This window comes from Nicotiana sylvestris, chromosome 10, assembly GCF_000393655.2.
Source record: "Nicotiana sylvestris chromosome 10, ASM39365v2, whole genome shotgun sequence".
NCBI classification, from domain to species: domain Eukaryota; kingdom Viridiplantae; phylum Streptophyta; class Magnoliopsida; order Solanales; family Solanaceae; genus Nicotiana; species Nicotiana sylvestris.
In genome coordinates this window covers 14,822,550-14,838,687 of record NC_091066.1, presented here as the reverse complement: position 1 = coordinate 14,838,687, position 16,138 = coordinate 14,822,550, and the positions used below count along the sequence as shown (strand labels likewise).

Below are 16,138 nucleotides of genomic sequence, written 5' to 3'. Positions count from 1 at the left end.
TTTAAATCCTTAAAACTTCAGATTAATAATTTTTAATAAACATTCATTACTCGGGTTAGGGACCTCAAAATTCGATTCCGGGCATACGCCCATGTCCCATATTTTCCCACGGACCCTTCGGGATCATCAAATCACAAATCCGGGCCTGTTTTCTCAAAATGTTGAGCAAAGTCAAACTTAGTCTTTTAAGAGAATCCTAAAGAATCAAATGAACATATTTCACTCAAAACTCTTCCAATTCCCGAACCAACCGCCCCCGCAAGTCGTAAATTAGCTGAAGCAAGTGTGGGAAGTTTTATTTAGGGTAACGGGGTCCGAAAAGGCAAAACGACTAGTCGGGTCGTTACAATATATATATATTTACTAAAAGGAAATATTATATGTTACTCTTAATAATTACTTAAACGATTAAAGAGAGGGGAAGAATATTTTCTGAGTTTAACGTCGCCAACTCGACTTATTTTAAAAATTAGGCAAAAAGAATTGTTGAAGCTTGTTTGTCAAAAAATCTCCTGATATAAGGCTTCAAATGATGACCGTTTACTTTGAATTTGTCTCCCCCATCTGCATGTTGTATTTCAATGGCACCATATGGGGCAATCTCTATTACTGTGTATGGTCCTATCTAACGTGACTTAAACTTTCCTGGAAATAATCTTAATCGGCTATTGTATAACAGAACATGATTCCCAACTTTAAAATCTTTATGGTGGATGAGCTTGTCATGCCATTTTTTTTGTCTTTTCCTTGTACAATTTAGCATTTTCGTATGCTGTAAGTCTGAACTCTTCCAAGTCATCAAGCTGCAATAGACGATTTTTACCTGCATCTGGCAAGTTTAGATTCAACAATTTATAGCCCAATATGCTTTATGTTCTAATTCCAGAGGTAAATAACAAGCTTTTCTAAAAACTAGTCTATAAGGAGATGTGCCTATGGGAGTTTTGAAAGCAGTTCTATATGCCCATACAACATAATCTAACTTTAAAGACCAATCTTTTCGAGAAGAACCAACAGTTTTTTCTAAAATTCTTTTTAATTCTTTATTGGATACTTCAACTTGCCCGCTTGTTTGAGCATGATATGGAGCTCCTGTTTTATGAGTTACTCCATATTTTAACAACAAACTAGCAAATTGTCTATTTATAAAATGAGTTCCTTGATCACTTATTATAACTCGTGGAGTTCCGAATCTAGAAAAAATATTTTTCTTGAGAAAAGCACAAACAATATGAGCATCATTTTTTCTAGTAGCAACTGCTTCTACCCATTTTGAAACGTAGTCAACAGCTACCAAAATATATTCATAGCCGCTGGAAGGAGGAAAAGGACCCATAAAATCAATGCCACATACATCAAAGATTTCACACACAAAAATAGAGTTAAGAGGCATTTCGTCCCTTTTTGAATTGTTACCGATTCTATGGCATTTATCGCTAGTAACAACATAATTCCTTGCATCTTTGAATATAGTAGGCCAGAAAAATCCAACTTCAAATACTTTAGCAACTGTCTTTCTTCCTCCATAGTGTCCTCCTACAGCCCCATCATGGCAGTGACTTAAGATGTTGTTCATTTCTGTCTCCAGCACACATCTCCTAATTATATCATCTGCACAAAATTAAACAAGTAAGGATCTTCCCAGTAATAATGTCTTGCTTCTTTTTTAAGTTTTTTCTTTTGTTTATAAGAAAGATCTTTTAGAATCCATCCTCCAGCCAAATAGTTGGCAATATCAGCGAACCAAGGTGGTCGATTTATAACAGTTGTGACTGAAAATATATGTTCATCGGGAAATCCCTCTTTGATATCTTCTATTTCAGTAGGAGGATTTTCCAAACGAGATAAATGATCAGCTACCTGATTCTCAAAACCTTTTCGATCTTTTATTTTAAGATCGAATTCTTGCAAAAGGAGTATCCATCTTAGCAATCTGGGTCTAGCATTCTTCTTTGCTAAGAGGTACTTTAAAGCTGTATGATCAGTATAAATTGTAACCTTTGTTCCTATCAAATAGGAACAAAATTTGTCAAATGCAAATACTACAGCAAGTAGTTCTTTCTCAGTTGTAGCATAATTCTTCTGAGCTTCATTGAGGGTTCTACTGGCGTAGTAAATAGGCCTAAAATCTTGTCTCTCTTTTGTCCCAATATCGCTCCAACTGCTATATCACTTGAATCACACATTATATCAAATGGTTCGCTCCAATCAGGAGAAATAACAATTGGAGCATTAGTCAAATGTTCCTTGAGAATCTTAAATGCTTTTCTGCAATCATCTATAAATTCAAACTTCACATCTTTCATAAGTAGGTTAGTCAGAGGTTTTGAGTTTTTTGAAAAATCTTTTATAACCCTTCTATAAAAACCTGCATGCCCTAAGAAACTTCTAATGCCTTTAATAGTGGTAGGAGGGAGTAATCCTGCTATAAGATCTATTTTAGCCTTATCAACTTCTATCCCTTTAGCAGAAATTTTATGTCCTAAAACAATTCTCTCTGTTACCATGAAATGATATTTTTCCCAATTAAGAACTAAATTTGCCTCTTCACATCTTTTAAGGACCAAAGTTAATACAGAGACTATCTTCAAATGTCTTACCAAAAAGTGTGAAATCATCCATAAATATTTCAAGAAACTTTTCAGTCATATTAGAGAAAATTGCGAACATACAACACTGAAATGTAGCAGGAGCATTGCATAGTCCAAATGACATTCTTCGGTAAGCATACATACCTTGGGGCATGTGAATGTGCTTTTCTCTTGATCTTCTGGAGCAATTGGTATTTGATTATACCCATAATATCCGTCAAGAAAACAGTAAAAACCATGGCCTGCAACTCTTTCAAGCATTTGATCAATAAAGGGCAGAGAAAAATGATCTTTTCTTGTGACATCATTAAGTCGTCTGTAATCAATACAGACTTTCCATCCTGTGACTGTTCTAGTAGGTATGAGTTCATTATTTTTATTTTTTATTACTGTCATACCTCCTTTCTTTGGTACTACTTGTATAGGACTTACCCAAGGACTGTCAGATATTGGATAAATGATACCTGCTACTAGAAGTTTCACCACTTCTTTCTTGACGACTTCCTGCATTGTTGGGTTTAGTCTCCTTTGGGGTTGGACTATTGGCTTATAATCATTCTCCATAAGAATCCTGTGCATACAAATAGCTGGACTGATTCCTTTGATATCAGTTATAGTCCACCCTAAGGCTGTTTTGTGTTTTCTCAGGACTCCAATCAGTTTGTTTTTCTGTTTTATAGTCAAAGAAGATGAAATGATTACTAGAAATAATTCAGGTTCAAGAAACACATATTTTAAATGAGAGGGAAGTTCTTTGAGTTCAAATTTTAATTGAACTTCTTCTTGTGAGACTTTCTCATTTTCTGACTCTTTTTCTAGAATTTCAGCTTGTTCTCTAATTACGGGGTTATCATCACTTATGGTACCTGACCTAGCCAAACATCTCTCCAATGAATCAATAATTAACTGATTATTTTTGTATTCATCTACAAGGTCATCTAGTAAGTCAATTTTAAAACAAGATGATGATGACTCATCCCCAGGAAATTTCATCATTTTCTGCATTTCAAATATTACTCTTTCCTCATCAACTCGCAATATTAATTGTCCTTGATTAACATCAATAATTTCTCTTCCTGTTGCGAGGAATGGTCTACCTAAAATTAATGGTACTCAGTATTTTCTTCCATTTCAAGCACTATAAAATCTACGGGGAATACAAATTTGTCAACGATAACAAGGATATTTTCAATAATTCATTTTGGTGTCTTAGTACTTTGATCAACTAATTGAAGAGACACACAACTATCTTTTATTTCACCAAGTTTTAATTTCCTGAAAATTGAAAAAGGCATTAGATTTATTGAGGCACCTGAATCACATAACGCCTTTTCAAAGTGAGTACCTCCCACGGTACAAGGAATTGTAAAACTTCCTGGATCACCAAGTTTCTGTGGGAGCTTATTTGAAGTATAGCACTACATTTTTCTGTAAGCTTAACCACTGAAAATTCTTCCAATTTTTTTTATTTGACAGAATTTCTTTAAGAAATTTAGCATATGAAGGCATTTGTGTCAAAGCATCTGTGAAAGGTATGTTAATGTAAAGTTGCTTCAAAATATCTAGAAACTTTGAAAACTGCTTTTTCAAGATTTTCTCTTTTCATTTTTTGGGGAAATGGGAGGGGTACAGAGTGAGGACTTGTCTTCAATTCATTTTCTTGTACCTTTTTTCCTTTTTCTTTTTGTTATTTTAAAAGTTCAGAGTCTCTTTTATTCTTACCTTCATTTACCTGTTCCACTTCTTATGGTTTTCCTTGTCTATCTGCATATGGATCATCAAGAGTTTTACCTGACCGCAGAGAGATGGCTTTGAGGTTTTCCTTTGGATTTTTTTCGGTGTTGCTTGGTAGAGCACCTTTTATTTGTTCAAACATGAGGGTTGCTAATTGGCTCATCTGGATTTCTAAATTCTTGATGGCTGAACTTTGACTTTCAACCTTCTCATCAGTAGCCTTAATGAATTTGTACATGATGTCTTCGAGGCTTTGCTGATGAGATCTTTGGGGCAGTTGTTAATATTTCTAGAAATCTTATTGCCCTCTGTTTTGATTTTGAAAATCAGGTCCCTGTACCTGCTGCTTTTGATTGAAAAATCTTTGAGGATTTTTAGCACCATTTGGGTTACTCCATTGGAATCCCGGATGTTTTTGTGCCATGGGACTACCGAATGGATAACTAGTTCTATAACCAATAATATTTACTTGTTCTTCATTTTTCATTGAAGCTTGGCACTCATTATTGGGATGATTACCTCCACAAATGTCACAGTTCTCAAGTTGAGATGATGATTGAGTATTTACCTGAAAAGCCTCAACTTTTTATGTCAGAGTTGCAATTTGTTGCGCTAATGAATTCCAAATTTCAACTTTATTGTCTCCTACTGCTTTCTTCACAACCATTCTGTCAGAGGGACATTGAACAACATTTTCTAAAATTTCATTGAGCAACTGCATGGCTTCTACAATGGTTTTGCTCATTATGGATCCTCATGATGCTGCATCAATAACATTTCTAGCAGAGGGTTTAAGACCATGATAAAAAATATATAAGATATCAGGATCTTGGATACTATAGTGTGGACATTTTTTTAGCGTTGCTTTTAATCGTTCCCAAGGTTGGTATACAGATTCAGAATCTGTCTGCATAAAATTATTGATTTCTTGCTTCATTTTAAATGTTTTTGCAGGTGAAAAATATTTATTAAGAAATTTCTGAGTCATTTGGTCCCATGTAGTGATTGAACCTCTTGGCAAACTTCGCAACCATATTTTGGCTTCACCTTTTAATGAAAAAGGAAAAAGTCGCAACCTAATAGCGTCTGTTGTGACTTCATTATACCTGCAAGTTTCAACTAATTCAAGAAAATCAATTAGATGGGTGTGAGGATCTTCACTCGCATCATCAGTAAACTGACATGACTGTTGAATGGTTTGAATCAAGCCTGTGCAAATTTCAAAGTTGTTTGCTGCAATTGGTGGTCTCCTCACACTTGATTCTCCTTCAAAATGATTTGGCCTTGCATAATCTCTGACTATTCTGTCACGTCGTGGTGCTACCTCATCAAACTGTTCTTCTACTTGATGTGGCGGGAGTTGGTTGTTGTTAAGTTCTTCGTTCTCCATTTCTTCACAAGCTATACTTTGAGGAGATGATGTTTGTCCTTTCCTGCGCAATCGAAGAGATTTTTCAATTTTTGGGTCGTAATTCACCAACTCTTTTGTTGAAGAGCCGGTCATAAACTACCTAAAATCTTTATAGCAAAGATTTTATTTTTTGAAAGAAATCAAACTTAGTTCCTAAAATAGTAGTGGTGACACCAAAAAAAATTTATATAAAAATTAAAATAGTAGTAGTACTTAATATAATTAGTGATACTAATTAAAAACAGAAAATAAAGTATTTTTTTATAATGAAAAGAACTATCTGATCCTAGAAATAATAGTATGATACTGTAGAGTAAAATATAAATTAAAATGATGAAGAAAGAAAATGATACGAAAATAGTAAGTAGTATTATTGTTAATAAGAGAAAACTAAGAAAAAAACGTTACTAGTATTAATAGTTACAACAGTAACCAAAAAAAAGAGATAATAATAATAATAATAATAATAATTATAATAGTAAGCTCTCAAATTAGTAGCAAAATAATTAATCTGAAGTAGATGTTGCCAATCCTCGGCAACGGCGCCAAAAATTTGACGAGTATGATATTGTAGTGTAAGAAATAAAATAGAGAAGCTTATTAAGAATTTGGATTCAGACTTCTAGCTCTAAGCTTTCTCTCTACTGCCCTTCCTCTGATGGGGCAACATCTCTTTATATAAGAAAGTTTCATGATGACTTCTCGATTTGGTGCTAGATTTCCATGGCAAATCTAGATTTTGCATTTGCAGATATGAGAATTTGAATTCTCGATTTGGTGCTAGATTTCAATGGCAAATCTAGATTTTGAAATTTCAGAGATGAGAATTCTGCAATTCAAAGTTTAAATTTCATCGATTTCATCATGGCAAATCGAGACTTGGTGCATTGTCACGACAGTAATGAATCATAGCTCGATCTTACACTTCTTTGTTGTATTTTTCTTGAATATTTTTTTTCATGTTGCGCACAATAATGCTGCTATAATTATTCCTGCAAAATAAAGTTAAGAATATGGAGGAAACATGATAATTTATATGTTTTTATGAGAGAATTTATGTGGTTAACATCTGGTAAAATGCACTTATCATGTTTTTTTACCTTCGGAGGCCCAATTATTCTACATGTACACGGTTCATTCGACCGTTTGACCCAATACATCATTCTCCTATCGGGGTCCTCCTAGGCATAGTTTGAGTTCTTTGAAGAGGCGACCTCCTGGGGTGATGCCCCCCAGTATTTGAGGTTGATCGAAGAGAAGCCTTGAATACTTGATGAGTTCTCCTTAGGTAGTATATGCGTGTTGCCTCATTAAAAACCTCACCGGTAAAACCTGTTCGGGAAACAATCTAGTCTAAGGGAAAAAGAGTGCAACACATGCTTTAAAACCCAAGGTCTTCGAGCTGGAGGGTGCTTCGATTCCTTTTGATTGGACACCTATAATAAGTTAGTACAAAACATAAATGTAAAAGGAGAAGGTTTTACCTTAGTATTAATGGCGTTAGAGCTTCGATTTGTTTTTTATTGCTTGCTCCGAGGGCAACAAGATCCTATACTTACTCATTCGGGTGGAACCGAGAATGTAGGTTGTGGTTGCTATTTGTCTGTTTGCTTGTCTTTTGGATTCTTCGATGCAGAGGGCATAGATGCCGGTGCTGCGTTATGTACTGCGAACATCTCTCTTACTGTGTGCTGCTCCCCGTACACTGCTTTTACTCCATCCTTGGTTGGAAACTTCATCATTTGATGAAGGGTTGAGGGTACTGCCCTCATACTGTGTATCCACGACCTTCCAAGTAAGACATTGTATCTCATGTCACCTTCGATTAAATGAAACTTGGTATCTTGGATTGTTCCGGATATGTTGATCTGGAGGATGATTTCCCCATTTGTTGTCTCTCTCGCCATGTTAAATCCATTGAGGACTCGAGAGGCGGGTACGATCTGGTCGAGCAGTCCGAGCTGCTTCACCACCCTCGACCTGATTATGCTGGCCGAGCTACCTAGATCCACGAGCACACATTTAATCTGAATTTTATTCAAAAGAAAAGAAATTACCAGTGCATCATTATGAGGCTGAGACAAGGTCTCGTTGTCCTCTTCGCTGAATGTGAGAACATCCTCTGGGGCGTCGACCCCTCCAACGATCATGTGGATGATGTGCTGTGGTTCTTTTGGTTCGTTTTTTCTGTTCGCCTCTCTTTCCTGAAATTTGTTTTTAGCTCGGTCGTTGAGGAATTCTCAAAGGGGCCCCTCGCTGATCAGTCGGGCTACCTCTTCTCGAAGCTGCCTGCAGTACTCGTTCCTATGACCGTGAGTGCCATGATATTGACACACCAAGTTAGGGTTACTCTGTGAAGGATTTAATAGTACGGGTTTTGGCCACCTGGCATCTTTGATTTTCCCTATGGCTTATACGATGCCCGAGACATCGACGTTGAAGTTGTATTCAGATAACTGGGGTGCCTCTACCGGCCCAGTGTGCCTATCGAACCCGGCTTTACTCATGAGTCCCCGAGAATTTTGACCTCGATCTGCCCTTCGATCGCCTCGAGGCATGTTACGCTTTGGCGCATTTCTTCGATCTTCTGCATACACCTGGTATCTTTCTTTGTTTGATCTTGACTCCCTTTCTGTAAACATTTGCTCATTTGTTAAGAGCTTTCTGGGATATACTAAGCCCGATAGGGCTCTTAGTTGGTCGTCTTCAACCCTGATCTTTGATTGGTACCTGTTGTGCACATTCGCCTAGGTCACGACGGGATATTCGATCAAATTTTGGTTTAACTGCCTTGAAGCTACCGAGCTTCGTTCGTTCAAGCCTTGAGTGAAGGCCTATACTGCCCAGTAGTCGGAGACTGGTGGTAATTCCATTCTCTCCATCTGAAAACGAGATACGAATTCCCTTAGCATCTCGTTCTCTCTGTTTGATTTTGAATACATCAGAATTCCTGGTGGCGACCTTGATGGCACCAGCATGTGCCCTCACAAAAGAATCTGCCAATATGGCAAATTAGTCTATTGAATTTGGGGGCAGGTTATGATACTACATCATATCCCCTTTCGATAGTGTTTCTCCAAATTTCTTCAACAGGACAGACTCTATCTCGTCATCCTTTAAGTTATTTCCTTTTACAGCACAAGTATAAGCGGTGATGTGCTCATTTGGGTCCGTGGTCCCATTATACTTCAGGACATCGGGCATTCTGAATTTCTTCGGGATGGGCTTCGGAGTTGCACTTGGTGGGAATGGCCTCTGCATGAACTTCTTTGAATATACTCCCTTCAGAATTGGGGGTGCGCTCGGGATCTGATCGACCCTCGAGTTATAAGTCTCCACCCTTTTATCGTTATCTTCTATCTTCTTTTCTCCTAATTCAATTCTTCTGGTGAGGTCCTCGAGCATCTTCATAATAGCGGGGTATGTTGCTGACCCGTTGTTGCTCGATCTCTCTGGTACCTGCTCGACTCGAGAAGCCGTTTCCGGTGCTACGGTGCTTGGGGTTTTTTGGTGGCTTTGTAGCTGAGCAATAGCCACTTGTTGTGCTTGCAACATTTCAAAAATGACTTGAAGACTAACGTCTCTTTCCTCACCGCGCATACTCCCGTCGGTAGGAGAGCTTATATTGACATGCACAACGTTCCGCGAGCTCACATAGATGGGGATTTGTGCTGGTGCTTCCCCTGGGTTTTGTGGTGGTACACTGACATCTGCTGGTGCTACCTCTGGGTTTTGCAGTGGTAAACTGGCGTCTGCTCCGTTTTCTCCCAGAAGCCCAATACCATTATTTTCACGTGTATTTGCTGAGTTAGACATTTTTGACCAGAAATCAGAGATTCTTGGACAAGAAAAAGTGTGAAGAATAACTTGTGTTATCAGAAAACTAGCACCAAAACAATCGCTATTATTCTTAGCCCCACGGTGGGCGCCAAACTGTTTACCTTGAAAATGGTAACTACAATTATATTTGATTTTGTATTTCTAAAAATACGTAATTTATTTCAATACTAGTTGTTATGCAATAGATGCTAAGTCTAAGTAAAGAAAATAAGAAATGCAAACCAATAGGGTCACAAGGCTGGGCCTCGAGTTGGCTGGAGTAGGGCCTTGAGGTCCAGATAGGGCTTATAGCAATGAACAACTGTTGAAGGATCAATGATAATGAGGGCCTCAAAGATGGCCTTTTGATGTTAATAATGAGCAATGAATGAAGAACAATAAATGAACAATGAATGAATCAACAATAAATGTGTAGAACAATTGTTTAAGTGAAGAGCAGAAAATGTTGTATTATTTTCAATGTGTTGTGTAATACTCTGAATCCTCTTACAATATGATAAGGGTCCCTTTATATAGGAGAGGAGAATCTCAACATAATACATGTCTAATAAATGATGAATAAATACTATGGGTACAGCTGTATAATGACTTAGTACGGATTTGTATTATTCTTGCAGACCTAGTCAGCTCTAACCACGTGTCTTTGGGAGCTTTCCTGTCTTTCCTTGACGATCATTGATTGTACTGCTCTGAGGTCGACCATTGTGAGCCTTTGATATGCTCCCTCGAGGAACACACATCGGGGTCGCACCTCACGCTCTGCTTCGCGCTTCTTCGAGGTTAGGGGTGGAGCGGCATAGTAGCCCCAAAGTCGAACTCTCCAATTTTGGCCGTATACAACATCCATGTGTAACCAGTAGCATCTTGCCGCTCCATGAAGGTATCGGTGATGGTCTTCGAGATAGAATGAACATTAGGAACGAACCTGAACAAAATTAAAAATAAATAAATAATACATTTCACAATATTTATATTTTAAAAATTTAAAACATATACACAAAAATATTATTTCTTACTTTTCTCCCACAACTGAGATGGCCGACCGACTAGATGGGCATGAGCCGGTAGTAGATCCGACGGAGATATCTGGAGTACCAGGAATGATGATGGCGAGTCACTCATATTCTTAAAAGTTTATTAATTAGCAATGGATCACAGCTTTGAATAAATACAAAATAGCTCATGAAATCTCTTAACATAATAAATCTTAATAACTGAAGCAACAATGTTCCTCATAAGATAAAGTATTAGCTTTTACATTATATCAGTTCATTTTGTGAATACAAAAGATATGATGTACAACTTATAACTAAAGCAACAAAGTTCCTTATAAGATTAAGTACTAGCTTTCAATAACATCAATTTATTTTGTGGATACAAAAGATAAGATGTACAACAAATATAAGGACATAACTGAAAAGGTGGAAACTTCTTATAACATACAATTACTCAAAACTATCCAAAATTTTACAGAATACTAACTTAACTTACTAACCAAATTCACTAAAATAGTACTTGAATGTCATCCTCTTGAAAAGCTGAATCAATAGGTTGTTCTGCTTTTTTTTTTTTTTGAAATCTCCACAACAGATCGTGCCTTTATATTACAAACAGCTAACCATTCATCTGTTGTCCTCTTTAGAGTAGGATAAGTTTCAAGATACACCTGAGTAGCTTGCACTGCCATAATAAATGGTTCATATTTATTAAAGATCCTTCTTTTGTTAACATCAACAAGATTATATTGTGCATGTACTTTGGTCTCAAATATATTAAAAAATCTTTTGATAATTTCGTCCATGTAAGGTTGATTTATCATAAATGCGTCACAATTTGTGACAGAATGCTTCGTCTCAAATATTCCGTCACAATTTTACCATTTTCTTATAGTGTAATTATATTTGGGCTTTATATTAATTTTCTTGTAGTGTACTTATATTTGGGCTTTATAATCTAGAATTTGGGTGTTGACATTTCTGTAATTCTTATCAGTTACTCAAATTGGAGAAAAATTTGTTTATTAAGTGAAATATTAGAGGATTTATTTTAAACCTCTAATCCAAAACTTGTAAAATATATTGGGAGTTATATTAAATCTAAACCAAACTTGTGAATTATATAGAGGAGTTTTATTAAACTTCTAGTCAAACTTGGGGATGTTTAAAGTGAAAAACGCGTTGAAAAGTTCCCGATCTCTTTACTGCAAGTTTAACTTTGTTATTAATGGGCCTGTTGATAGTTTGAGATCTAAGTAATAAAATGGGAAAATCACGTTGTATAGCCGCTCTTAAAATAATAGCTGAAAAACTATATATTTGTTGAATATATGTATACGTTTTGTATATTATATACAAAAATTATACAAATGTTATACACTTTTTCGGCTATCGAATGTAAATAGTTTCTAGCGCGGGCTAAAAGTGATATTACTTAGGGTTTTTTTCACTTTTAGCATGCGCCAGAAACTATTTACATTCAGTGGTCGAAAAAGTGCATAAAATTTATAGTATAATTTTTGTATACACTATATATATATATATACCTACATTTTTGGGTCCAGGCGCATCCAACAGCATCTGTAAGCCATCAGACCAAAGTTCAATCCAATAAGCAAAATAAAAATATGGATTTTTTACCTCTTATAGCAAATGTTAACACTTTATTTGTTTTAAATAAATACTATTTAAAAAAATTATATTATATAGATACCTTTTAAGGTTTATAACAAAATATTTAATTTTGGTTAACAACCTCCTAGCCCTACGCCACTAAATACGCTAATCAGTTACAATATTTTCTCTCTCTCTACTTTGATACATCCCATTCTCTTCCCCCATCCCATTAAAATTTTCGATTCTCTTCCTCTTCTCTATCTAGTTCGCTTGCGATTTCTCCTCCGTCGATATCCTCCATTGTAGTAGGAGAATTGTTAGAGTATAGTTGCACTCGCGATGACGTTGAGGACAGAATTGACTGGGTCAGCAGGGGAAGCAGCCATAGCGAGACAAGTGGTACTGCTTGAACTGCTACAGATCAAGAAGTTGTCTTGCGGCAGCGTATTTCCATGCCCGCAAAAATTATGTATGATTAGTATGTGGGTCCGTTGCTAATTTTACCTTTGGCGTAAATGGAGCTTTCCAAATCTCTAGTCACGTTCAACTAAAAAGCCAACAGGAAAAGCAAAAATCCCATGTTCTCCAAGTCATAACAATAGTGAATATCGTCTCTGTCAATTGAAAAAATTGAGATATGGATGTTGTAGGATGATTTTCTGTTAATATATGTCAATATATTGTCATGTATTTTATTTTATTCATTGTCTTTTTTTTTCATTGTAATTCAATGTATCTCGTTATATTGCATGTATTTCATTGTTTTCACTGTCTTTATTTCATTGTATTCACTGTCTCGCTATATGCCATGAATGTATACATAACTTTTTTTAAATTAATATAATTTATGTATTTAGATATATTATATAATTTCTCTGAAGATTGCTATTTTTTTGGGTATTTTTAGGTTGAGAATCTTTTTTATAACTAAAAATACAAAATTTGTGTGTTATAATTGAGTTTGTTGAGTTATATTAGGAGTCTATTATGTTAATTGATTCACTTTACCTTTTAAAAACAGTGTAATCCCCTATTTCACGCCGTGAATACAGTCGAATACAATAATCTGTCCAGCTGTAATCCCATGTTTCACTCCATGAACGTAGTCGAATACACTCGAATACAACAACTGATTAGCTGGGCTTCCCTGATTCACACCTATTTTTGCTACTATATTCATGAATACAATAGCTTAAATACATCAAATACATCTTATAACCACATAAAAAGGTATCTATAATCCGTAATATATCAAATGGTATCTATAGATGACTAACTACTACTAAAAGATAGTGCTTTATAAAAATTTCCCAAATAATATTGGGTACAAATATTAAATCTAATAACACTTTCAATATAAAGATTTATTCATTTCCTTGTTTCGATGTCGCTTATGAAAAATCATACATATTGCGCAGCATGAAATAAAAGTCTCAAAAAAGACATTTCACAAAATATTAATTGTTGCATGAGGCATATATCACTTAAGAAACAATAAAATATAACAAAAGAAATCTAAGGTATCCTTTAAGACTTCGAGCCTGCATGCAATAGCAGCCAAAAATCTACATTTTCTTTGCTTTTTCAAGGTATATATATTAAATTTTTAACATTAGTATACAGTGTTCTTGATAAGATGACCACAACTTTATTTTCATCTTGTGAAAGTATATAGAATGGTATTATACAAATAAATAATTATTATTTTACATTTACTTATAAACAACTAGTAGGTTGTTCTAAACCAGACGCTCTTCCTCCAGCATTAACACATGTAGCTTCAGCTGGATGATTTTTGTAACTTAGATTCACATTTTCAAGTCTTATTCCACTGCATGGATTTACTTTGCTACAATCAAATTTCACTCCAACTTCTGTAGCTGATGTTCCATGTATGTCTTGATACGTTATATCACTTATCTTTACGCCTGATCCCTAAAAAACGAATAATGTAATATTAGATTAAGGGAACATGATCTAATTTTATCATTAATCTTATCATCATTGTATGCTAAATTTAGGCCCTGTTCGTCCATAAAAAGAATTCTTTTTTTTTTTTCAAAAATGTATTTATCCGTAAATTTTGTAAGTTTTTTGAAAAATGAATTTTTCAAAAACCACTTTTTCAAAATTTTCAGAAAAAACTTTTTTCCCACTCCCAGAACTACAATATTTTTTAAGTGAAATGAATGTTCAAACATAATTTCAAATTTCAAATACCATTTTTCAACTTAACTCCAAATACTACTTTTTCAAAAAAAAATTATACAGTAATTTTTATGTACAAACACCTACTTAAATGTTTAGTTATTACCTGATGAGGACAATTTTCATGATTAGGGCAGTAATTTTGGTCAATAATAATAGGATTTTGAACATCAGTCATAAGTATATGCTGAAAGCGAACACCTCTAACAAATCCATTGCTAGGCCTTGCCCAAGTTTTCACTCTCACACCATTCTCTGTTCCAGTGAATGTAACACTCTTAATTGTTACATTTTGGACTCCTGGCTCTTGTACTTTCCAACCTAAGCTTCCAATGCTGCACTTTGAATAGAAGCCAATCAATAATCATTTATCATCAAACTCAATAATTGAATAGACATGCGATATTATGTTCCGAACCTGATTCCATGACCAGGGCCACAAGCAATGCCTTCAATCCATAAGTTAGAATTTCCAGGGCCAATTGAGATACAATCATCTCCAGTACCAATATGAGAGTTCATAATACTGACTCCTATCGATAATTGTACGTGAATTCCATCGGTGTTAGGGCTATTTCCTGGAGCTGAGACATTTACTCCTTGTAGCTTCACGTTTTTGCATCCATCTACCAAAATGTGAAACATTTGGCTATTTTTTGCAGTTACTCCATTGATTGTGATGTTGTTCGAGTTGTAAAAGGCCAATGCCTGCACCAAAATTTAAATGTCAAATTGAAACAAAGATGATTGTTTGATGAAACAAATCATCAAAACTCTCTAGTAAATTGCAAATTTCTAGGGTTTTTTCCTCTCTTTTAGAGCATTCTTAATAGCTTGAACTGGAATAAAGTACTCCCTACATAGAATTTTCAAAAATTTTAAAATAAAATTTACAAATTTTGAAACTAAATAAAAGTACTATAAGTCACAATGATTAATAATTTAAAATTTTCTGAAAAAATCACTTGAGACAATAATCATAAAAAGAACTTGTTTGAGTCGACAGATAGTAATAATGTCAGATAAAATGAAACAACAAAGGAGTAACAAAACATACCGTAGTGCCTTCAGGACAATTCTTGCCGGAGGTTTTGCAAGCCCAAAGAGCAGCACCTTGACCATCAAAGGTTCCACCATAGATGGAAACACCTTTAACTTTTTCGAATATGATCCAATTTCCAGCATTTCCAATTACATTATAATCAGAGGGAGCTAAGAGAGTGCCATCAATACGTATAGTAATAGCCTTGCTCTTGCATGTTTGGCCATAAAAGTATGCATTACGAATCAAGTAACTTCCACGTGGCACGTAAATAGTGGCCGGGCTAGTAGAAGCACAGGCTGCAGCCCATGCACTCAGAAATGCTTTTGATGAATCAGTTTTTCCATTGGATTTGGCTCCAAAATTTTGGACATTGTACATAGTACTTGCTGATGATGATAAGTTGAAAAGGAAGATGAAGAGAATTAGGAAAATTGCTAAGGGACTCATTTTGCTCAACATTTTTGTTTTCTAGATGTGGGCTTGGAAAAGTGATGAGGAGTTTGAGTTGTTTGGAGGGATATTTATAGGCTTTGGTTTTTTTTTTTTTTTTTGGTGCAAAGGCTTTGAGTTATTTGTGTGTCAATATCAGTGTGGTATTTTCATGAAAAAAAATAGAATTTTGAAAAACGTAAACTTTTTTTAATAGACGGTTTTAGGCTTCAATGAAAGTAATTAGGTTTTGGGGCGGGCTAGTGGC

At 35.3% G+C, this 16,138-nt stretch overlaps 2 protein-coding genes across 2 annotated transcripts; both read right to left on the bottom strand.

Moving 5' to 3' along the window:
• Positions 1-1,602: 1,602 nt before the first annotated feature.
• LOC138879033 (uncharacterized) lies at positions 1,603-5,070 on the bottom strand. The gene is made up of 8 exons (XM_070158607.1): positions 4,975-5,070; positions 4,666-4,893; positions 4,383-4,581; positions 2,736-3,667; positions 2,601-2,676; positions 2,369-2,497; positions 2,123-2,278; positions 1,603-2,006 (listed from the first exon to the last, which is right to left on the bottom strand). Exons 1-8 carry the CDS (start codon positions 5,068-5,070, stop codon positions 1,603-1,605), a joined length of 2,220 nt encoding a protein of 739 aa, XP_070014708.1.
• Positions 5,071-13,744: 8,674 nt separating this feature from the next.
• LOC104220089 (polygalacturonase-like) lies at positions 13,745-15,914 on the bottom strand. Its single transcript, XM_009770902.2, has 4 exons — positions 15,454-15,914; positions 14,815-15,104; positions 14,503-14,731; positions 13,745-14,123 (listed from the first exon to the last, which is right to left on the bottom strand). Exons 1-4 carry the CDS (start codon positions 15,898-15,900, stop codon positions 13,905-13,907), a joined length of 1,185 nt encoding a protein of 394 aa, XP_009769204.1. The 5' UTR covers positions 15,901-15,914; the 3' UTR covers positions 13,745-13,904.
• Between the last annotated feature and the right edge of the window lie 224 nt (positions 15,915-16,138).

Excerpts from the sequence above, each read along its gene's own strand:
- LOC138879033 (XM_070158607.1), bottom strand. The coding sequence starts at position 5,070 with ATGAGCAAAACCATTGTAGAAGCCATGCAGTTGCTCAATGAAATTTTA. Across the intron at positions 4,582-4,665 it reads TTTTCAATCAAAAGCAGCAG|CAAAGCCTCGAAGACATCAT; the intron begins GTACAGGGACCT and ends AGATCTCATCAG. Across the intron at positions 2,007-2,122 it reads AAAGAGAGACAAGATTTTAG|GAACAAAGGTTACAATTTAT; the intron begins GCCTATTTACTA and ends CCTATTTGATAG.
- LOC104220089 (XM_009770902.2), bottom strand. The coding sequence starts at position 15,900 with ATGTTGAGCAAAATGAGTCCCTTAGCAATTTTCCTAATTCTCTTCATC. Across the intron at positions 15,105-15,453 it reads ATTGTCCTGAAGGCACTACG|GCATTGGCCTTTTACAACTC; the intron begins GTATGTTTTGTT and ends ATTTTGGTGCAG. Across the intron at positions 14,732-14,814 it reads GGCCCTGGTCATGGAATCAG|CATTGGAAGCTTAGGTTGGA; the intron begins GTTCGGAACATA and ends TTCAAAGTGCAG.